The 24,229-nt window shown below is 43.1% G+C and overlaps 2 protein-coding genes across 4 annotated transcripts; one reads left to right on the top strand and one right to left on the bottom strand.

Moving 5' to 3' along the window:
• Nucleotides 1-35: 35 nt before the first annotated feature.
• Nucleotides 36-6,513, bottom strand: LOC129860665 (ceramide-1-phosphate transfer protein-like). 2 transcript variants are annotated; one of them, XM_055931294.1, is made up of 3 exons: nucleotides 6,396-6,513; nucleotides 5,453-5,588; nucleotides 36-3,764 (listed from the first exon to the last, which is right to left on the bottom strand). In XM_055931294.1, the coding sequence occupies exons 2-3, from the start codon at nucleotides 5,584-5,586 to the stop codon at nucleotides 3,242-3,244; spliced, it is 657 nt and encodes a 218-aa protein (XP_055787269.1). In that variant the 5' UTR covers nucleotides 5,587-5,588; nucleotides 6,396-6,513; the 3' UTR covers nucleotides 36-3,241. The 2 variants fall into 2 exon arrangements, with proteins under 2 accessions (XP_055787269.1, XP_055787268.1); XM_055931293.1 differs by lacking the exon at nucleotides 6,396-6,513 and adding an exon at nucleotides 5,748-6,388.
• Nucleotides 5,112-23,804, top strand: LOC129860667 (uncharacterized). 2 transcript variants are annotated; one of them, XM_055931295.1, is made up of 5 exons: nucleotides 5,112-5,253; nucleotides 9,497-9,589; nucleotides 22,927-23,072; nucleotides 23,162-23,226; nucleotides 23,377-23,803. In XM_055931295.1, exons 1-5 carry the CDS (start codon nucleotides 5,162-5,164, stop codon nucleotides 23,620-23,622), a joined length of 642 nt encoding a protein of 213 aa, XP_055787270.1. In that variant the 5' UTR covers nucleotides 5,112-5,161; the 3' UTR covers nucleotides 23,623-23,803. The 2 variants fall into 2 exon arrangements, with proteins under 2 accessions (XP_055787270.1, XP_055787271.1); XM_055931296.1 differs by lacking the exon at nucleotides 9,497-9,589 and having other exon boundaries at nucleotides 23,377-23,804.
• Nucleotides 23,805-24,229: the final 425 nt, after the last annotated feature.

The following is a 24,229-nucleotide window of genomic DNA, read 5'->3' as shown; positions in this document are numbered from 1 at the left end:
TCATTGCAGAAATAGAACAAAGACAAAGTCTAGACTTATCAGGTCTCAGTGTTAAATTTCATTCATTCATAGTCAACAGAAAAAATGCCAAACTGTAAGATCAAGTGGTACATATTTTAAACAAACAAGGCAACAGTAAACATGTCATCCCCCACGAATGATGCAGCCCCCCCAGGGCCAATCAGTGTAATTTTGTAAATGACAGATTTTTAAGGCAAAAACAGAGGAGGCTCCTCAGAGGATGAACGGGAGGACCATCCTCCTCAGTGAATTTCAGAAAAATTTAATTTGTAAAACATTAAAAAAGTTATCCTTTTTAGATAAACCTATACTAAATATAATCACATCACCAAATAATTGATTAAAACACTATTTTGCAATGAAGGTCTACAGTAGCCTCAACAGCACTCTGTAGTATAATTCCATGGTATAGCCGGTGTACAGCTAGCTTCCGTGCTCCTCTGGGTACATTGACTTCAATACAAAACCTAGGAGGCTCATGGTTCTCACCCCCTTCCATAGACTTACACAGTAATTATGACAACTCCCAGAGGACGTCCACCAGCCTATCAGAGCTCTTGCAGCATGAACAGGACATGTTGTCCACCCAATCAAAGGATCAGAGAATGAATCTAGTACTGAAAGCATAAGCTACAGCTAGCTAGCACTGCAGTGTATTTAATGGGGTGAGTAGTTGACTCAAAGAGAAAGACAATAGTTGGAACAGTTTTTAACAAATTAAGGGGAAGCAAGAGAGAAATAGAGATTGTCCTTTTTCCCCACTTTCAGTTTCACTTAGCTAGCAAATGCAGCTGGCTAGTTTAGCCTACTGAAACACCCTTCTCAAACAGAGGGATGCTATGCTAGCTAGCTGGCTATGACTTTCCAACCTAACACTGGAACTCCAAGTTGTTTTTTCTTTTTTCTCCAAGGTAAGCTTTTGGTATTACTAATTTATTGCCACCGGGGCCTCTTTGATGTAACTTCTTACTGACCGTACACTGTAGCGTTACTGAATTACTCTAGCGGGTTTACTAACGCTTTAGTTCTATTATCTATGCTGACTATGACATTACTTTAGCTAATATGGTGACAATGATGTAGGCTGTGTGTAGCGGTTTGGCTTGGAAAGGTTTTTTCTGCCTGGTCACATACAGCTGATGTGTTGTGCATTGAAGTCCACAACAGAGGGAAGAGGTGAGAGGAGATGCGAGAAGGAATACAACGTGGCTGTTATGAAAGTGAACGGTGTTTACACATTATCAGAGGTGTATTCATTCAGCCAATTCTGTTGAAAAACGTTTCTTACATGGAATCAAATGAAACAAACATACCTGAATTTGTCCAATAGAAACTCTTGTTTGCAACTGTTGGACTAATTAAGACACCCTGTCTTTCGAAGTGTGCACGCACCTAAGTTGTAAACTTTCATTCATAGGCTAGGTTGTAGCAACCTAGGGAAATAGGGTATAGGGAAAATTTGAGTATCATGTAGTAGTCTAAACCTATCGCTGTTACATTGAACTAGGTGAATGGAATATGAATTAGAGTCATCCAATATGCTGTAATAGAAATAAGGCCATGCTCATGAAAAATAATTGTTGTCCCTCATCTTAAACGGCACTGAACGCCACTGGGCAAGACTCATCATTCACCCAAATTTCCTCAAAAATCAGCCAGTCTTGTCTGATAGTGGTGCACGATTCAGAAGTTTGTTCACCTGTCACGTACCTACCCGCAATTGCTAATAACCCATCCGCAACCACTGTGTTAAAGTTAAAATCTGAGGCCCGCACCTGACCCTAACCAGCAAATATAGAAAATGCCTTGTAGGCTACAGTCATACCGCAGAATACGTTTTTGCACTCTGAACGCTCCGAGAGGGAAACGCTCTGAATTTGTGAACCGACTATCTGACAATGCTCTGAATTTAAGATTGCCCAGAGCGCACTCTGGCACTGCCAGTGAATTTACAAACACACCCTAAATAAACCCTTGTTTACCAGAATTGTATAAATGATAGAATGATTGCTTAAATTTAGTTGACAACGGTAAAGTTCCCCTGTCATCTCTGCTTCACAGAGCAAAGACATTTAGGGACCGGGGAGAAAATGCAAGAACAAAAGAAAATGGGAAAGATTTTCTGTGCAGAATGTCCAAATGACATCAGTTTAACCGGTTGTAAGGAAATAGAAAGCTGTGAAAACAACCCAACATATTTCTGATAAGATTTCCATTCGACTTAGTATTTCAACCACATAAAATATACATCTATCAGCTTTTATGACACTGATAAAGATAGCACCTCTACAGACTGCACATTTGCATTCTCTCAAGATGCTGAAATAAACCAATCATATTTCTCCACTCCTGTTCCAGAGTAAAACTTGGTGTATCAGTTTACTTCAAGAAATGCTTAATTCTGCAGGAGTTAATATTAAGACTACGTTTAAGGTTATAGACCTACAGTCAGTCTCCAGATTTCAGTTTCCATTTAACCCATCTGAACAATGGGCTGCAGTTCCTTTGTCACGCCATCTGAATAATCACTGTAATTTTGTAAATGCCTGATTTCTATGGCAAGATGCATCATTCTACAAAATTGCTGTCGATTTGTCAAAATTGGGCCAGTGCGGTCCGAGATATCACGTGTGACGAACGAACGTATTAAGGGACAGAGACAGATCCACAGTACCCCCTCCCCCAATTTCATTGTGGGGGGACAATTAAGGACATGTATATCTTTAGATTAGACAAGACAGACATACAACCTAAAAATATGCTATTGCATTCGCAATGAAATCATACTGTTCTCGTAACACAAAACCTACTTTGAGCGATAAAAACTGATGCATACTTAAACAAATTAAGGAGAGACTTAAATGCAAAAAGATGTGTTGCACAAAAACAGCACTGAATGCCATAGAAATCCCATTTCACAAATCTAATTAGAACTAAATATATGGGTAATGCTGCCTTATTACATAATAATGTAATGTACATACAGTAATTCACCCATCTCTATACACCAGAAATTGTCACCAAGAAACAATAAGGAGCAGCACGGCTTGCCAGCATTGATGTGCTGGTTGGACTACGAGGCCTACAGTAGCCTGGTGGTCTCAGATCTATTTATGCTGTCTTGCCAACTCTTATAAACAATTCCATTGGAGTTGGCAAGATGACACACACAGATCTGGGACCACCAGGCAACTACTACTACTACAGTATTTCCTGCCTACTAGGGCAAGTCCAGTATATTGTTCTGGGCATAGAGGTCCTCTGTCACTTGGTACACCTCAGAGATGAGCGGCAGGGCATCCCCTAGCATGGCCACTACCTGCTCTGGGGTACCTACATTCATCACATCAAAGAACGTAGCACGCCCTGGGAGAGCCCAGAAAGCTGTACCGGCAGCCTTGCGGATGATCCATGCATGGTGTTGGGAGAGGGACTCATTATAGGCCTCAGAGCACATGACGGAGGTCTTGCTTTCCTCAGTGCTGGTGCGCAGACGTTCAAGAAAAAGCTCCAGCCAGCGCAGGGCACGGTGCAGCCTCAGAAGGGTGCGGCAGCCGGACTCAGGGAAGCTGCCTCTCTTAGTCAGGTCCACCAGTTGGTTGTCCAGTTCGTATTTGACCATAGACTGGACGGTGACGTAGTGGGCCCCATTCTTACCGTTCAGATGGTTGATCAGGATTTGGATCTTGTTGACAGCATCCTTGGCGATGAAGGAGAACACACTCCCCAAGCTGTTCATGAATCTGGATACAAAGGACAATAAACACATTAATACAACATGAAAGCTTTTTTATTGGAAGAGTCTCCAAATGTTTCCTTATGCTAAATGGCTCTATATTGAGACAACCAGAATCATTTCAGGGGTTGACATCAAGGAACCATTAAGATCAGTACTGGGATTTTGTATTTGTGTGTTTTTATCAGTAAATAAAAAACTCAGTGCAGGCTCAACTTACATTTACATTTACATTACATTTAAGTCATTTAGCAGACGCTCTTATCCAGAGCGACTTACAAATTGGTGCATTCACCTTATGATATCCAGTGGAACAACCACTTTACAATAGTGCATCTAACTCTTTTAAGGGGGGGGGGGTTAGGATTACTTTATCCTATCCTAGGTATTCCTTAAAGAGGTGGGGTTTCAGGTGTCTCCGGAAGGTGGTGATTGACTCCGCTGACCTGGCGTCGTGAGGGAGTTTGTTCCACCATTGGGGTGCCAGAGCAGCGAACAGTTTTGACTGGGCTGAGCGGGAACTGTACTTCCTCAGAGGTAGGGAGGCGAGCAGGCCAGAGGTGGATGAACGCAGTGCCCTTGTTTGGGTGTAGGGCCTGATCAGAGCCTGAACTTAACTTGCCCGGGTTGGCTGACATCACGAAAATGACGTGTGCGCATTGATGTGGCGTGCGTTCTTATGGTTCTGAACGGTCAGATAGCAAGCATCAATGACAAAAAGCTGCCATGTGGGAAATCGTAGATGGCTCGTTTCAGCTCGTAGCTTGTTATTGATACCATGTCTTGTTTTGACTGATGTCATGTATATGCCAATGTGGCTCAAATTTGCTAGCTAACCAACAACTGTAAAGATATATTTGAGAAACAACTGCTCATTGTCAAAATGTATGTTTTCAATAAACGTGGAGACTAAATACAGTTTACATGTTATCAACAGTCTACGTCAACCCCGTCTGTTACAACCAACCTGTCTATAAATACCATACATTGTCTGACGTTCACTTAAACAATGTTGAGGATCTAGAAAGATCAGTTTTAGGCTAATGGAATTCTTTGCAGTTTGGTTGTTTGTCTTTTTTTAAATTAACATGCACAATGGTGCACTCTCAGAGCAGTCTCAACTTGTGCGACTACTCCCTTCACTTGCCCCAGGCAATGGGGCAACACTTAAAGCTAGAGTCCTTAGTTGCTACATCCATTTTTTTAATTTTATAATTCAATTACGATGTATACCCATTGATTCTTGAAGAATATAATTTATAAATGCCTCCTGAGCTTAGTTCAACTGTTGTACCCCATCAGAACCTAAACATGAGCTAGTTTTACTTTATTTGTAAACAATGTAAACAAACACTGTAGCTATAGGCCCAAAACATTGTTCAAACTATAATTTTGATATCAGGGATGGTCAGTCCTTGCATAAATAGCTCTTTCTACGAATTTGATTGTGGTAACACTTCTCCAGGCCAATCTCTCAGCTTTTTATCAAAACAAAGGTGGGGTTACGCTTTTTTATTGTTTCAACTAAGGATTCTAACTTTAATGTTAATCCCTGTAATGTACATAGCAGATTTCCTTTTAGTACATATAACTAGAATATGTGCACACAATGATTTGCCAGCTGTATGTTTAATGTTAGCCCAGGGCTACCTAGTTAGCTAAGAATCTAGGCTAGCATAGATTTAAACGACTTACCTTACAAGACCAAGCCATCCTGCTACATAATGTTCGAGGAATACTTCTTTGTTTTCAGATAGGCATGACTTAAAAGTGTCAAGAACCTCTTGTAAAGTGAATTTCGGGTCCTCTACTGCTACAGAATCGGCCATGGCTACACGGAAGTGAAAAATGATATGAGTGCAGCAATTATACAATATTGTTTACTTGCCAATACAGATCTTCATATGAATGTTTTATATTCAACCTGTGGGCATCCTTAAAAACCTGTTATTAGAATTGCTAACAAATTAACTGCATTCTGATATCGTACTTGCAAACTCTGTCGTCCCACCGAAGTACTAGCTAGGTTTCCACTAGCTTCTAGCAACAAAGTCAGATTCCACAGCCACAAAATAGCAAAAATTGCAATAACAAAAAACAAAGTATACGGTTAGCAGTGTAGTTAGGTTTAAATCACATTTTAAAAAGAGAAATTGTAGAAATGTGCGGGGTTTATGAAGCTATTTAAGACCAAAACACTGCGAACGGCCCTGCGCAGGTCCGAAGTTCGTGGGGACTGCAGTACAGTTGCACATCCTTGTTAATTGGTGGCGATAATGATGGGTGAAGCGCGTTGGAACAAACAGTATAAACACAGATAAGCTCATGAGACCATCTTTGGTATAAGGGCCAATGCTAGCTAGCAACAACACACGCTGCTAACCAATCTTTCTAAAACAAAACTGCTTCTTGCAGCCATCTAGCGAGCTAAATAATTTGTTTGCAGGGAAGGCTTTGTCCATCATAATTTAGCCGCTAGGGTTAACTACTAGCTGGCAAATCAGTCTACATTAGCTAGCTAGTCAGCTACTTTTAGACTCATTCTAGTTTGAACACCCAGCCAGGACGCCTAAGTTAAGTGACACCACTGGGTAAATCGACAATTCTTCAAAATACAGAAATATAGCTAGCTACGAACTTTTGAGCACGTTGTTTACCGCCAGATTAGCTAACTCTCCTATAGCCTGTGATTCCACCAGAGTTTCTAAACCGTCTTTGATTTCACACTCATTAAAGAGACGGAACACAGATAATATTTTATATATTTATATATTATATTGACCAGATACTCTAGTGGCCGCTCTCTACTTCTTAGCTGAGCTTTAACGGCGGTTGGCATCCAATAAAATGTTGCATTACCGCCACCTGCTAGACTGGAGTACAACTCTCATATACTTTGAATGAAAAAATAAGTAAATACCCTACCATCTAACACTACTCACAAAAAAAATACAAAATTACACCACCCTACTCTACTATTTAAATCTATTTAGTCCTACCTCAGGCCAACAACCTGAAAGGATGGGACACCACCACTTAACACATTCTGTAACTCTTCTGATGTCAAGTCTCCCTCAGTTTTATGAGGGCATGTTTGGCGGCGTGAGTGAAGGAGGCTTTGTTGCGAAATAGGAAGCCAATTCTAGATTTAATTTTGGATTGGAGATGTTTAATATGAGTCTGGAAGTTGAGTTTACAGTCTAGCCAGACACCTAGGTATTTGTAGTTAAGTCAGAACCATTCAGGGTAGTGATGCTAGTCGGGTGGGCATACAGAGGCCCATTATCAGCAACCATCACTCCTGTGTTTCAATGGCACATTGTGTTAGCTAATCCAAGTTTATAATTTTAAAAGGCTAATTGATCATTAGAAAACCCTTTACAATTATGTTAGCACAGCTGAAAACTGTTGTGCTTATTAAAGAAGCAAAACAAAAATGCCTTCTTTAGACTAGTTGAGTATTTGGAGCATCAGCATTTGTGGGTTCGATTACAGGCTCAAAATGGCCAGAAACAAATACCTTTCTTCTGAAACTCGTCAGTCTATTCTTGTGCTGAGAAATGAAGGCTATTCCATGCGAGAAATTGGAAGGCTTTCTACCATTCTATTTTAATAAACCATCTCCCTTTTTTAACCGACTCATACTCCCCCTCTCTCTCTTAGACCTTCATTCCTCCTCCGTATTCCAAGTATACGTCTCCTTATGATAATACTGCACTTCTGACATACATATTGTTCTTGTCTTCTCGAGGGACGCCATTTAACGGTCTGTCACAATCAGCTCGAACCCCTCGGGATGTGGCGCTCAACACTGCATCTCACTTGATGTTATTCTTTATCAAAAGCTACCTGTCACGTTCGTCATAATGATCAAAATCAAATTTAATTTTATTTGTCACATACACATGGTTAGCAGATGTTAATGCGAGTGTAGTGAAATGCTTGTGCTTCTAGTTCTGACAATGCAGTATGATTGGACCAAAGCGCAGCGTGGTATGTTTCCATCCTTTTATTTGGAATAGAAAACTCAAAGGGGAAAAACAATAAAGCGAACAAACGAACTGTGAAGCTCAAACGGGTGCTCACAGGCAACTGTACCTAGACAAGATCCCACATAGCACAATGGGGAAATGGCTACCTAAATATGATCAGCAATCAGAGAAAACAATAAACAGCTGCCTCTGATTGGGAACCATACCAGGCCAACATAGATATATAATTACCCTAGATAACCCACCCTTAATCACACACCGACCTAACCAACATAGAGAATAAACAGCTCTCTATGGTCAGGGCGTGACACTACCGCAACACTTTTCCATTTCAAAGCGCGCTCTTCCATCCACCGTCTCGCTTCATGCCGTCCTAGTGGCCGCTCTAACAATGGAAATACCTTTCTTCCAAAACAGAAGACCATTCTAACCAATGAGAGGGCAGGAACAACAGGCACAACTGTTTCCACTAGTTGCCATGAAATCTACATTTGCTTTTTGGTCCTAAGGTTAGGTATAAAATCACATTTTAAGAAGATAAATTGCAGAAATGGGTTGGGTTTATGACTATGGTCGTGGTAATTAGTGACGATCAGGCACAACTCCGACAGTGTTTTTTTCCTCAAAGTTACCAGGATGTCATGTGTCCTACTTATATCGGTACACTCCTAACAACCAAATCGTTACAAAATGTATATTCGAGCAAATAAGCCATTCCATTTTTTTAAACTAAATTAGACACTCTTGTTTTGGGTGTAAGATGGCACGAACAAGACTGGTTACTGTCATCAAGGACTCTGACTCGTCATTTAACATCCAAACAACTCTCATTGAGCTCCATACAAAAACTCATCGCTTGGTGTGCAGAAAAAACGCAACCTGCTGGAAAAGACCAATTGTGGATCCAGTTACACCACGCCAACAGTGTCTTTTCGCAAAAGAGTACTTTTCATAATCTAGAAATGTGTGCAACAAAAGTTCAATAAACACCTTTTCATCAGGAATGTAGTGAAGTAAAAGTAGTCCATTATAAATACCCCCCGAAAAACGAGTACCTTTAAAGTATTTTTACCTAAGTACCGACAGTGTTATTGCATTTTGGTACACCAGAAGTACATCCATTTCCAATTGAACGTTGCAGAGGCAGTTGCAGTACGTCTTGTGTGGTGCACAGATTGGATGTATCGAACATATGCATAGATGGCTTGACAGAAATGGTAGGAGAAGGTGAATGTGTAACTTTTGTTGCACACATACAGATGATGCTGTACCACTTTCCGCATAAACACTGTCGGTGTGATCGAGGCGTGAAGCTTGAAGCCTCTTTCTCTCTGGCTAGAGCTAGCTAGATTTGGTTAATGCGCATGCGTTGGAAGCACATGCAGTTTACGTTCCTTTCGCCTTGATCACACCTACAGCGTTTTTTGCGCAAAATGGTACGCAGCATTATCTGTATAAGTGCAACTGAAGTTCAACATTCACGTACAGTTTGACGCATATATTCAACAAATCCAACGTATGCACCACAAAGCAATGCAATGCTGCGAGGCAAATGCAACGTTCCATTGGAAATGAATGTACCTCTGGTGTACTAAAATGCAATGACTGCTAATTTTGGTTCGTAGTGCAGATTATCCTATGCATGTGCTCTGGACTTTCAATCTTAATGGTCAGTTGCCATCACGTTTAAGAAATCAGTAACATTATGGATGAGATGTTTGTACCTCGTCCATCTGTCCCTACTCAGGTGCTGGATGTTGGCCGCAGCTGCATCCTTGTCTCGATTGGGGGCAAAAATATTATGCTTGATTGTGGGATGCACATGGGTTTCAATGATGATGTAAGTAGCTGCATGATTTTCAATGTCACTGTCCCATTATGTAATTCAGATCATCTTTTGGTCCTTATGGTGTTCCATTATTGTGCCATTGATGTCTTTCAAGAGACGATTCCCAGATTTCTACATAACACAAGGACAGCATGATAATGCACGGCCCCATGTCTCAAGGATCTGTACACAATTCCTGGAAGCTGAAAATGTCCCAGTTCTTCCATGGCCTGCATACTCACCAGACATCACCCATTAAGCATGTTTGGGATGCTCTGGATTGATGTGTACGACAGCGTGTTCTAGTTCCCGGCAATATCCAGCAACTTCGCACACCCATTGAAGAGGAGTCGGACAACATTCCACAGACCACAATCAACAGCCTGATCAACTCTGTTCAAAGCAGATGTGTTGCAATGCATGAGGCAAGTGGTGATCACACCAGATACTGTCTGGTTTTCTGATCCACTGACCTTTTTTCTAAGGTATCTTTAACCAACAGATGCATATCTCTATTTCCAGTCATGTGAAATCCATAGATTAGGGCTAAATTAATTTAATTCAATTAACTGATTTCCTTATGTGAACTGTAACTCAGTAAAATAGTTTTGGTTCATTATAGATGTATTCACCACACTGGGTGTTGCAGCTGCAAAAACACACATACAATTCACACAAGCATATATTCATACCTTCCAATTAGGCGGAGTCACATTATGAGGCGTTTCCGCAGTTTGGACCAATCAACTGGACCGATTGTCTTCGGGGAGGGTAGATATTGAAATTCAGACTGTTTAGCTTTATAAATCAATAAATACATAGACCCAATTTGTTTTGTATTCTGCAGATATAATTTAGGAAAACCCAATGTTATCACACAGGAACCTGCAGCCACTAGCTTGCTTGTCAGTTGATTTTTGAAGTTAGCACTGTTCTGGCCGCAGAGCAGTGGCAGAGTTATATTGAGCAGCGACCACTTTTTGACCACGGTCATATTGACATTCTATTCACTCTAATCATGCTAAATTCTCTGAGTAACTTGTGAACCATCTATGGTAGAGACAGGATTTGCACTATTGTTTTTTTTCTTCCGGATAGACATGGGCACACTCCAACACTCAGACATAATTTACAAACGAAACGTGTGATTAGTGAGTCCGCCAGATCAGAGGCAGTAGGGAGGACCAGGGATGTTCTCTTGATAAGTGCGTGAATTGAACCATTTTTCTGTTCTGCTAAGCATTGGAAATGTAACGAGTACTTTTGGGTGTCAGGGAAAATGTGTGGAGTAAAAAGTGCATTATTTTCATTAGGAATGGAGTGAAGTAAAAGTTGTAAAAAATATTAATAGTAAAGTACAGATACCCAAAAAAACAACTTCATTTTAATCAAAAGCTTGTCTGGGACAGCGAAACCAGGGCCAAAATCACGTAGCATACACCCAACTTAAAACGGGCTCAAAAGTCCTCCCTCTGGACCAGCGATCACTCACATGTTCCACACCACCTATAAAACACAATGACTTGAGCAGAGAAAGAAAATGTGTCCTAATAATTTCACACCACCCTTGATGAGAGTTAGTTTGGGACAAGGACCATCTACCTAATCTGTTCCATGCCAATGGGATGTTAGTTCTTCTGCTGGGCTCTGTGAAAATGGGACCCTATTGGTTTCCCTCACACGTTACCCCAGACTTCCCACATTGGCTTCAGATCATCAGAGAGAACACACTCGCTCCCTCTCCTTCATCCTCATACTTGGGTGTCATAGCAAACTACGAGCTTTGTAATTACTTAATTGCACCGTGTAGTCCGGCCAGACATATGTATTAATGCACTTCAACATTAAGGTTTGATGGCATAGTAAAATAAGGCCCCTATCATCAAGATAACAATTTTGTATAGCATTGCACAAGGAGCATATTCAACTATCCACATAATTTGTCCCATAGTCCATGACCATGTGGTTACTACTGCATCTCGAACAGATTTGGCTACCCCTTTTTACACTTCCACCCTCCACAACTGCAGTCACTATCAATGACATGGTGAATCTATTCACGCTGCTAGTCGAAACTTGTAATGAAGTCAATTTGAGTGACATTCACTTCTCTTATAGGTGTGTCATTCACCACTAGTGCCTTGGTGAACACCACCATGGTTGGAAGGTGCTGTTATCGCCTGTTCACCCGTGTCTGATTCTAACACCCCATAATATTGTTTATCTGCTTCTAGGCTCTTCCATTAGATAACCGTCTGTTCCAAAATTATGCTGCCAGTAGTGTTTTGCTCGCACATATTGCTCAATTTAGGGGCTCGTAAGGGGCTTGTTTAGGGGCTCGTAAGTAAGCATTTCACTGTAAGGTCTACTACACCTGTTGTATTTGGTGCATATGACTAATAAAACTTGATTTGATCAACGCGTTTCACTACAATTGTAGTTTTGTTAGCGTATTGCTTGGTTAACATGTTTCTTAAAGTTGTGTTATCCCAGCACAGAATTGTATCGGGTAGGAGAAGCTTTCCCCCCAAAGAGAGTCTGTGTTTCCATCTTTAACTTGATACACTATCGGCATTTGGGGAACAAACATTCTTTTGACTACTCAGCCCTGAGCTACTCTCAGAAGGCTGAACATCTGTGAAGTGTCTGGGGTGGGTTTCCTGCTCCCTTTTCTCTGGGAGGATGTGAAAGCATATGGTTTTAAGAGTATCATTTTCACCGCTTCCTCCACACAGGGGCGGTGTTGTCGCAGGTACAGTAGGAGGGACAGTCTCGTCTAGTTCTTCAGACGTGAAGTGCCGTTCTGCTCTCTCCAGATCCATTTCTGCAACACAATTACTCCACCCGTGGCAGAACCCACCCTCAGAGTACTGTTTTTTTTTACTCTCCTAGTACAACCCACACAACATGTCCACAGTGAATCATTTTCTGTTTCGCACCTGTGACATTAACAGCACTTCTCACCCAATGCACCCTCTCATCTGTCCACTCTCCTATCCATTGTACTGGCATTGAAATGCGGTCATTATCATTGTTCCCCTAAATCACTACTGCTAGGAATACGGTTATCACTACACGGAGGCTGTTATGACAACACTATTCTTAACATAACGCCTACTCTCCAGTCTCCTTTTCTCCAGCGCTTCTTCCAGCTTACCCATTAGTCAGCCGGATCTCATTTCACATGAGAAGTATGGACCCACCAGGGAGAGGCTGTGGTTTTCACCGCTGTAGGCACAGTCAGGGGTACCGTTTGGGGTCCGAAACAGCGTTTATTTTCCAAACACACCGGCTTGGTGGACTTTGATGTACACTCGGTCCCCCAGACTCAGGCCGTGCTCGCGGTTATCTCCTGGGGTTCCGTTTTTTACCTGTGAATACACACACTGCAAGGCATGGGTCCTTGTCTGATAGTATGACAACATTGATTCTGCCATTATGGAATCACCTCCCTTAGGAGATTCTGAGCTGCAAAGTTCAATGTAGATGTATTCACCACACTGAGTGTTGCAGCTGCAAAAGCACACATACAATTCACACAAGCATATGTTTATACCTTCCTATTAGGCGGAGTCCTTGTATTTCTAGGATAAACAATCAGTCTCTGTTGCTAGGCAAGAACTTGAGTCTGTTCCTCCTATTGTTGTTAGCGTGTCCAGAACCTTCGTGGGCAGGGATGTGTGTGTGATAAGACACAAAATAGCTTTTTACCACCTGATGAACATTGCCAAGGTGCGGATGTTTCTCTCTCAGGCTGGTACAGAGGGACTCATCCACGCTTTTTTTACAAGCAGACTTGACTACTTTAATGCTCTCATGTCTGGTCTACCCAAGAAAGCCATTGGTCAACTGCAAAACATACAGAATGCTGCAGCACGGGTACTGGCCAAGACCTAACAAAGAGCACACATTACACTTGTTTAAAAGTCTCTGCACTGGCTGCCTGTGAGTTTTAGAGTACATTTTAAGATTCTTCCATTGGTTTTTAAATCAATCCACGATTGTGCACCCCAAATACATATCAGACATGCTTTTGAGTTATGTACCCAGTAGGTCCTTCAAGTCCTCTGGCACTGGCCTTTTAACTATCTCAAAGCCTATGGCAAAGAGGCATGGAGAGTGTCACGATCGTCAATAGGAGAGAGTGAGGACCAACATGCAGCGCGTGGAAAGTACATCTTCTTTAATTTAAAGGAAGAAGACGAAAAAACGAAACGAACACTATACAAAACAGACGACCGTGAAGCTATACAAACATAAGTGCTGACACAAAACACTTCGACATAGACAATTCCCCACAAACAGCTAAAGCCTATGGTTGCCTTAAATATGGCTCCCAATCAGAGACAACAATAACCAGCTGTCTCTAATTGAGACCCAATTCAGGCAACCATAGACTTTCCTAGAACCTACACTCAACCATAGACACAGCTAGACACATTCACTCAACACAAACCCATACACTACACCCAACACCCCCTTTACCATATAACCACCCAAAACCGACAAAACACAAACATTCCCCATGTCACACCCTGACCTAACTAAAATAATAAAGAAAACAAAGAATACTAAGGCCAGGGCGTGACATAACCCCCCCCTTAAGGTGCGAACTCCGGGCGCACCAGCACATAGTCTAGGGGAGGGTCTGGGTGGGCGTCCCTCCACGGCGGCGGCTCCGGCACTGGTCGTGGTCCCCACCCCACCATAGTCACTACCTGCTTACGTAGCCTCCTCCAAATGGCCACCCTCCACCTCAACCCCACTGGATTAAGGGGCAGCACCGGACTAAGGGGCAGCACCGGACTAAGGGGCAGCACCGGACTAAGGGGCAGCACCGGACTAAGGGGCAGCACCGGACTAAGGGGCAGCACCAGGGTAAGGGGCAGCACCAGGGTAAGGGGCAGCACCAGGGTAAGGGGCAGCACCAGGGTAAGGGGAAGTACCGGGATAAGGTAGCTCAGGACAGAGATATAGCTAAGGACAGAGAGGTAGGTCAGGATAGAGGGGCAACTCCGGACTGAAAGGCAGCTCCGGACAGAGAGACAGCTCTGGACTGAGGGGCAGTTCTGGATTAATGGCCGCTCTGGGCTGAGGGGCAGCTCATGACTGGCTGACGGCTCTGGACGCTCATGGCTGGCTGACGGCGCTGGACGCTCATGGCTGGCTGACGGCTCTGGACGCTCATGGCTGGCTGACGGCTCTGGCAGATCCTGTCTGGTTGGCGGCTCTGGCAGATCCTGTCTGGTTGGCGGCTCTGGCAGATCCTGTCTGGTTGGTGGCTCTGGCAGATCCTGTCTGGTTGGCGGCTCTGGCAGATCCTGTCTGGTTGGCGGCTCTGGCAGATCCTGTCTGGTTGGCGGCTCTGGCAGATCCTGTCTGGTTGGCGGCTCTGGCAGATCCTGTCTGGTTGGCGGCTCTGGCAGATCCTGTCTGGTTGGCGGCTCTGGCAGATCCTGTCTGGTTGGCGGTTCTGGCAGATCCTGTCTGGTTGGCGGCTCTGGCAGATCCTGTCTGGTTGGCGGCTCTGGCAGATCCTGACTGACGAATGGCTCTAGCGGCTCCTGACTGACTAACGGCTCTGACGGCTCGGGACAGACGGGCGGCTATAATGGCTCGGGACAGACGGATGGCTCAGACGGCGCTGGGGAGATGGATGGCTCAGACGGCGCTGGGGAGACAGATGGCTCAGACGGCGCTGGGGAGACAGATGGCTCAGACGGCGCTGGGGAGACGGATGGCTCAGATGACGCTTGGGAGACGGATGGCTCAGATGGCGCTGGGGAGACGGATGGCTCAGATGGCGCTGGGGAGACGGATGACTCAAATGGCGCTGGGGAGACGGATGACTCAGATGGCGCTGGGCAGACGGATGGCTCTGGCCGGAATAGGCGCACTGTAGGCCTGGTGCGTGGTGCTGGAACTGGAGGCACCGGGCTAAGGACACGCACCTTCAGGCTAGTGCGGGGAGAAGGAACAGGGCATACTGGACCCTGGGGACGCACATTAGGCCTAGTGCGTGGTGCCGGAACTGGTGGTACCGGGCTGGGGACACGCATCTCAGGGATAATGCGGGGAGCAGCAACAGGATGCACAGGACTCTGGAGACACACAGGAGAGTGCGTGGAGGAGGAACAGGGCTCTGGAGACACACTGGAAGCCTGGTGCGTGGTGTAGGCACTGGTGAAACTGGACTGGGGCGGGAAGGTGGCGCCGGAAATACCGGACCGTGTAGGCGTACTGGCTCCCTTGAGCATTGAGCCTGCCCAACCTTACCTGGTTGAATGCTCCCCGTTGCCCGACCAGTGCGGGGAGGTGGAATAACCCGCACCGGGCTATGTAGGCAAACCGGGGACACCATGCGTAAGGCTGGTGCCATGTAAGCCGGCCCGAGGAGACACACTGGTGGCCAGATATGTAGGGCCGGCTTCATGACATCCCGTTCAATAGTCAATCTAGCCCTTCCAGTGCGGGGAGGTGGAATAACCCGCACCGGGCTATGCACACCTACAGGAGACACCGTGCGCTCTACTGCATAACACGGTGTCTGCCCTTACTCTCGCTCTCCACGGTAAGTACAGGGAGTAGGCGCAGGTTTCCTACCTGACGTCTCCACTCTCCCTTTAAGCCCCCCCCCCCCCCCCCCCCCAAGACATTTTTGGGGTTTTCTCACAGGCTTCCTACCGCGTCTTCGTGCTGCCTCCATACGCCGGTATCCCTCCTCGCACTGCGCCAGAGAATCCCAGGCTGGCTCCGGCACTCGCCCTGGGTCCATCGCCCACCTGTCGATCTCCTCCCACGTGGTGTAGTCCAGATTATGCTCCCATTTCCATTCCTCCTTGCGCTGCTCCTGTTGCCGCTTTTCGCGCTGCTTGATCCCGCATTGGTGGGGAATTCTGTCACGATCGTCAATAGGAGAGAGTGAGGACCAACATGCAGCACGTGGAAAGTACATCTTCTTTAATTTAAAGGAAGAAGACGAAAAAACGAAACGAACACTATACAAAACAGATGACCGTGAAGCTATACAAACATAAGTGCTGACACAAAACACTTCGACATAGACAATTCCCCACAAACAGCTAAAGCCTATGGTTGCCTTAAATATGGCTCCCAATCAGAGACAACAATAACCAGCTGTCTCTAATTGAGACCCAATTCAGGGAACCATAGACTTTCCTAGAACCTACACTCAACCATAGACACAGCTAGACACATTCACTCAACACAAACCCATACACTACACCCAACACCCCCTTTACCATATAACCACCCAAAACCGACAAAACACAAACATTCCCCATGTCACACCTTGACCTAACTAAAATAATAAAGAAAACAAAGAATACTAAGGCCAGGGCGTGACAGAGAGGCAGCCTTTAGTTACTATGCCCCCAGACTCTGGAATAGTCTGCCAGAGAACCTGAGTGGGACAGAATCTGTGGACATATTTAAAATAGCTCTTAAAACACAACTTTTTAGCTTTGCTTTTCCTTAGGGTGCTTTTTTAGTCTTTCAGTTTTATTGTTTACTTTTGTTTTTTATCCTCTTATGTTTGTTGTGTAGTAAATCTGTTTTTTTCATAGTTTTATCTGATTTTTCCTGTGCATTGCATTCATGTCTGAAATGTGCAATATAAATAAAGCTTGCTTTGATTTTAGATAAGTCTACAGTTGGCGCATGGTTAGGATGTGCCGTTCTAGTCCCCCTCCTAGAGATTTCTTCTCTCTTCAACTTTGTCCTTACCTCGGTGATGAATGCCACGTATCTCCCTACCCTAGTTCCTAAGAAACTCACCTGACCTTACCAGGAACTGAGACTCGACTGTGGCTCTTTACCTACTTCCTTAGAAATATTAAAATACAGTGCCTGCAGAAAGTATTCAGATCACTTTCATTTTTCCACATTTTGTTGCGTTACAGGCTGAATTTTAAAATCATTACATTGATATGTTTCACTGGCCCACACACAATACCCCATAATGTCCAAGTGGAATAATGTTTTTAGAAACTTTTATAAATGAATTATAAATATAAAGCTGAAATGTCTTGAGTCACTAAGTATTCAACACCTTTGTTATGGCAAGCATAAATCATTTGCTTAAAGTTGAAATGTATGTAACTTTTTGGGTGACCTGACAAAATTGACATTGAATGTGAGTTATAGATCTGTCATTCTTATTGAAGCAAGTCTAAGAAGTGTTAGATCTGTTCTATGTGTGCTATTTCTATGATCCCGTTTTTAAGTTTAGAAAATACAATACTTTTGCCTATGGACAAGATATTTCACAGCTGTTTAGATGGTACAACGCTATACTTGCTTGTTTTGTCACATAAAGTGAAATTAGGCAAACTATTAAAATTTTAGCACCCAGGAAATTGTGGAACAATTTCTTCGTAGTGCATCTTTAACAAGTCGCATAATAAGTTGCATGGACTCACTCAGTGTGCAATAATAAGGTTTAACATGATTTTGGAATGACTACCTAATGTCTGTACCTCACACATACAATTATCTGTAAGGTCCCTCAGTCGAGCAGTGAATTTCAAGCACAGATTCAACCATAAACATCAGGGAGGTTTTCCAATGCTTCGCAAAGAAGGGTACCAATAGATGGGTAAAGACATTTAATATTATTTTGGAGTATGGTGAAGTTATTAGTTACACTTTGGATGGTGTATCAATACACTCAGTCACGACAAAGATACAGGCGTCCTTCCTAACTCAGTTGCCGGAGAGGAAGGAAACCACTCAGGGATATCTCCATGAGACCAATGGTGACTTTAAAACAGTTACAGCGTTTAATGGCTGGGATAAAAGAAAACTGAGGATGGATCAACAACATTGTAGTTACTCCACAATACTAGCCTACACTGAACAGAAATGTAAACTCAACATACAAACATTTCAAAGATTTTACCGAGTTACAGTTCATATAAGGAAATTAGTCAATTGAAAAAAATATATTTGGCCCTAATCTATGGATTTCAAATGACTGGGAATACAGATATGCATCTATTTGTCACAGATACCTTAACAGTTGAGCTGACAGCTTTTTTTGCACTGTTTAGCTATGGCTTTAGTCATCAAGCTAGCAAGAGGGCAATACCCTTTTCAACCCACATGATCTAGTACACAAAAAAATATAATATGATGAAACATTTAAAAGTGAATGAATAAGCCTTTTCATACTTTATAATATGTCCATATATAGTTATTATCTGTTTTAGGAACATCTACCCAAAATATTAAACCTTCTTTATTAATTTGTCCCCAGTACAAGGTGTACCTGTATAATGATCCTGCTGTTTAATCAGCTTTTTGATATACAGTGACTTGCAAAAGTATTCACCCCCTTGGTGTTTTTCCTATTTTGTTGCATTACAACCTGTAATTTAAATTGGATTTCATGTAATGGACATACACAAAATAGTCCAAATTGGTGAAGTGAAATGAAAAAAAATTACAAAAAGAAGAAGGTACTCTGGTCAGATGAGACTAAAATTGAGCTTTTTGGCCATCAAGGAAAACACTATGTCTGGCGAAACCCAACACCTCTCATCACCCCGAGATCACCATCCCCACAGTGAAGCATGGTGGTGGCAGCATCATGCTGTGGGGATGTTTTTCATCAGCAGGGACTGGTTAACTTGTCAGAATTGAAGGAATGATGTATGGCGCTAAATACAGGGAAATTCTTGAGTGAAACCTGTTTCAGTATTCCAGAGATTTGAGACTGGGACAGATGTTCACCTTCCAGCAGGACAATGACCCTAAGCATACTGCTAAAACAACACTCAAGTGGTTTAAGGGAAAACATTTAAATGTCTTGGGATGGCCTAGTCAAAGCCCAGACCTCAATCCAGTAAAAGCTGTACACCAGCAGAACCCATCCAACTTGAAGGGGCTGGAGCAGTTTTGCCTTGAAGAATGGGCAAATATCCCAGTGGCTATATGTGCCAAGCTTATAGAGACATGCCCCAAGAGACTTGCAGCTGTAATTGCTGAACAATGTGGCTCTGCAAAGTATTGACTTTGGGGGGCGTGAATAGTTAATGCACGCTCAAGTTTTCTGTTGTTTTCTTGTTTGTTTCACCCCCCCCCCCCCCCAAAAAAAAATGTGTGTCTTGTGGTGGCCTATTTCTGCTTTACCAAATGAGGAGAGTTACAAACTTCACACACCAGTCAGAGTTATACTTAAACTACATCTTTAATAATAAGAGCTTTGCAATAGCCTTTGACTTTCAATGATGTGCTATCTCTAATGAACCATTGAAAGTGTTAACAGAAAAGTACAAAGATCTTTTATAGCCAAGATACACCCCTCTCAACTTACATGACGAACCACAGATCTTAGGAACTGTTCACAAAGAAAGACTTTTACTTGAGAGAGAGGAGTATCCCATTAGCATTCACTATAAATTATAAATTATAAATTATCGTTCAGTTTGGTCCCTAAGACGAGGTTCTAATCTCGTTCCTGGTACTTCATAGCACAAAAACATTGCCTCATGTTTTCTGGAATGCTCTTTAGGTTTTATCACCCAAAGACATTGTAAATCTCCTCTGTCAGTGCTATCTCATAGAGGCCCATCCTCAGTGGAACACACACACACAATAGTTAACAGAATAATCTATTCTGTCGAATAAAACAACCATTATAATGCAATACAAGCATTATAACATAATCTTGCAATTTTCCATGACAGTCTTCAAAGTGGTAGGCATGTTGTGTACATCAAATGATTCAAACCCCCAAACAATCAATTTTTATTCCAGGATGTAAGGCAACAAAATTGGAGGGGGGTGAATACTTTTGCAAGCCACTGTACCACACCTGTCAGGTGGGGGAATTATCTTGGCAAAGGAGAAATGCTCACTAACGGGGATGTAAACAAATTTGTGCTTAAAATTTGAGAGAAATAAGCTTTTTGTATGAGATCTTTATTTCAGCTCATGAAACATGGGACCAACACTTTACATGTTGTATTTATATTTTTCTACAGTATAAATGACAGAGTGAAAAGAAGGAAGTCTGTACATAATACAAATATTCCAGAACATGCATCTTGTTTGCAATAAGGCACTAAAGAAAACTGCAAAGAATGCGGCAAAGAAATTAACTTTATTTCCTGAATACAAAGTGTTATGTTTGGGGCAAATCCAACACAACACGTCACTTAGTATTACTCTTCATATTTTCAAGCATGATGGTGGCTGCATCATGTTAGGGGTGTGCTTGTCATCGGGAAGGACTGGGGTTTTTGGGGGGATAAAAATATATACGGAATAGAGCTAAATATAGGCAAAATCCTAGAGGAAAACCTGGTTCAGTCTGCATACCAACAGACACTGGGAGACAAATTCACCTTTCCGCAGGACAATAACCTAAAACACAATTCCAAATATACACCGGAGTAGATTACCAAGATGACATTGAATGTATCTGAGTGGCCTAGTTAAAGTTTTGACTTCAAACGGTCTGAAAATCTATAGCAAGACTTGAAAATGGCTGTCTTGCAATGATCAACAACCAACTAGATAGAGCTTGAATAATTATTTTAAGAATGTGCAAATATTGTACAGCCCAGCTCTTAGAGACTTACCCACAAATACTCACAGTTGTAATCGCTGCCAAAGGTTGACTCAGGGGTATGAATGCTTAAGTAAATTAGAGATTTCTGTATTTAACTTTCAATAAATTAGATTTTTTTTCTAAAACATGTTTTCACTTTGTCATTGTGGGGTATTGTCGGTAGATGGGTGGGGGATTATCTTTTAATACATTTTTTATTCAGACTATAACAAAATATGGAATACAGTGCATTCGGAAAGTATTCAGACCCCTTGACTTTTTCCACATCTTGTTACATTACAGCCTTATCGTAAAATGGATTACATCGTTTTTTTCGTTATCAATCTACACAATACCCCATTCAGACCCTTTACTCAGTATTTCTTGAAGCACCTTTGGCAGCGATTACAGCCTCCAGTCTTCTTGGCACACCTGCATTTGGAGAGTTTCTCCCATTCTTCTCTGCAGATCCTCTCAAGCTCTGTCAGGTTGGATGGGGAGCGTCGCTGCACAGCTATTTTTCAGGTCTCTCCAGAGGTGTTAGATAGGGTTCAAGTCCGGGCTCTGGCTAGGACATTCAAGGATATTAAGACTTGTCCCGAAGGTGAACCTTTGCCCCAGTCTGAGGTCCTGGGTGCTCTGGAGCAGGTTTTCATGAAGGATCTCTCTGTACTTTGCTCTGTTCATCTTTGCCTCGATCCTGACTAGTCTCCCAGTCCCTGCCGCTGATAAACATCCCCACAGCATGATGCTGCCAGCACCATGCTTCAACATAGGGATGGTAACAGATTTCCATCAGACGTGACCCTTGGCATTCAGGCCAAAGAGTTCGATCTTCGTTTCATCAGACCGGAGAATCTTGTTTCTCATGGTCTGAGAGTCCTTTAGGTGCCTTTTGGCAAACTCCAAGCGGGCTGTAATGTGCCTTTTACTGAGGAATGGCTTCCATCTGGCCACTCTACCATAAAGGCCTGATTGGTGGAGTGCTGCAGAGGTGGATCTGGAAGGTTTTCCCATCTCCACAGAGGAACTCTGGAGCTCTGTCAGAGTGACCATCGGGTTCTTGGTTTACCTCCCTGACCAAGGCCATTCTGGCCATTCAATTGCTCAGTTTGGCTGGGCGACCGGCTCTAGGAAGAGTCTTGGTGGTTCCAAACTTCTTACATTTAAGAATGATGGAGGCCACTGTGTTCTTGGGGACCTTCAATGCTGCAGACATTTATTGGTACCCTTCCCAGGATCTGTGCCTTGACACAATCCTGTCTCGGAGCTCTACAGATGTTTCCTTCAACCTCATGGCTTGGTTTTTGTGCTGACATACACTGTCAACTGTGGGACCTTATCTAGACAGGTGTGTGCATTTCCAAATCATGTCCAATCAATTAAATTTACCGCAGGTGGACTCCAATCAAGTTGTAGAGACATCTCATAGCAAAGGGTCTGAATACTTATGTAAATTAGGTTTGGTTTTGCTCATGTTCACGTCCTAGCAACTTGGAATGCCTTCTTCAAAAAATATGGGAGTTCGATAATGAAATCCATATGATCATTTTACAAAATAGTATTTGTTGAGATGATAAAATATCCAAAACAAAATGTGGGTTTAATTTCTATTAACATTGGTTGTAAAGACTTGGTCAACCGCTCGGTTGAGCTGTCTGTTAAACAAATGTTAAGCAAAATTGTCCATTTGTCACATCCCTAGTGTGTAAAATGATTTAAATCCATGCTTATGTGTTCTATAATAAACCATTTTTATTCTGTGTTGTCATAGGGCTGCATGGATTGATAAGTATCGGCCTGACATCCTCATCTTAGAGTCTACCTCCGCCACCACCATCCGTGACTCAAAGAGGTGCAGGGAAAGGGACTTCCTGAAGAATGTACATGAGACAGTGGAGAGAGGAGAGAGGAGGAGAGGTGAAGACCACCACACAGGTTTCTTCTGTCCCTTTAGCTAATTCTGTCTCTAGAACTTGTGCCTAATGGAGGAAATGTTGTGCTCTCAGGTTCTGATTCCAGTTTTTGCCCTGGGAAGAGCTCAGGAACTGTGCATTCTATTGGAAACATTCTGGTAAGGTTGTAATTCCGAGTTTAATTTCCGAGTTCAATTAGTATTGTGATCATAGTGTCCATTTGTTAAGATGCTATTCATTTTGTGTTGATTTGGTGTTGGGCAATTCAGAGAAGGATTTCACAGTAACACTCTCCTCTCCTTCCACAGGGAGCAGATGAACACAAAGGCCCCCCATCTACTTCTCCACAGGGCTCACAGAGGAAGCCAATCACCTCCACAAACTCTTCATCACCTGGACCAATCAGAAGATCAGAAAAACCTTTGTACAGAGAAACATGTTTGAGTTCAAACACATCAAGGCCTTTGATCGCTCCTATGCAGACAACCAAGGACCAATGGTGCAGAAACATCATACTTTTGTATGCTACTGCTATAACATTACTTTACAGTTGAATGTATGTTTAGGCATTGATATGCTTTAGATACAGACAATTCCAATAATTTGTCCATTATAGATACTATACTTCTTACCCCAGTGAATATTCTACATAGTCACTGTAGACCCGTTATTATTAGGTTTATCCATGAAATTGTGTTGGAGCAGATAGTGTGCGACTTTCTAAATTAAATGATTGAAATATCACTACTGAAAAATGTGTGTGTTTCATGCTTTTCAGGAATGTTGCATGCTGGTCAGTCTCTACAGATTTTCAAGAAGTGTGCTGGCAACGAGAAGAATATGGAGAGTCCCATTTAAGATCTATACCATAAGCCTCCCGAGAGGTGCAGTGGTCTAAGGCACTGCATCGCAGTTGCTAGCTGTGCCACTAGAGATCCTGGTTCGAGTCCAGGCTCTGTCGCAGCTGGCCACGCCCGGGAGACCCATGGGGCGGCGCACAATTGGCCCAGCGTCGTCCGAGTTAGGGGAGGGTTTGGCCGGCAGGGATGTCCTTGTCCCATTGCGCTCTAGCGACTCCTGTGGCGGGCCGGGCGCATGCATGCTGACACGGTCGCCAGGTGTACGGTGTTTCCTCCGACACATTGGTGCGGCTGGCTTCCG

This window comes from Salvelinus fontinalis, chromosome 8 (genome assembly GCF_029448725.1).
Source record: "Salvelinus fontinalis isolate EN_2023a chromosome 8, ASM2944872v1, whole genome shotgun sequence".
NCBI lineage: Eukaryota > Metazoa > Chordata > Actinopteri > Salmoniformes > Salmonidae > Salvelinus > Salvelinus fontinalis.
The sequence above is the reverse complement of the archived record's forward strand: the minus strand, read 5'-3'. Positions and strand labels throughout refer to the sequence as shown.

Bases quoted from the DNA above. Each gene is read 5' to 3' on its own strand.
- LOC129860665 (XM_055931294.1), bottom strand. From the start codon at position 5,586: ATGGCCGATTCTGTAGCAGTAGAGGACCCGAAATTCACTTTACAAGAG. The intron at 3,765-5,452 runs GTAAGTCGTTTA...CTTTGTATCCAG, and splicing joins GGATGGCTTGGTCTTGTAAG to ATTCATGAACAGCTTGGGGA.
- LOC129860667 (XM_055931295.1), top strand. From the start codon at position 5,162: ATGGTCAGTCCTTGCATAAATAGCTCTTTCTACGAATTTGATTGTGGT. The intron at 9,590-22,926 runs GTAAGTAGCTGC...GTGTTGTCATAG, and splicing joins ACATGGGTTTCAATGATGAT to GGCTGCATGGATTGATAAGT. The intron at 23,073-23,161 runs GTGAAGACCACC...TTGTGCTCTCAG, and splicing joins GAGAGGAGAGAGGAGGAGAG to GTTCTGATTCCAGTTTTTGC.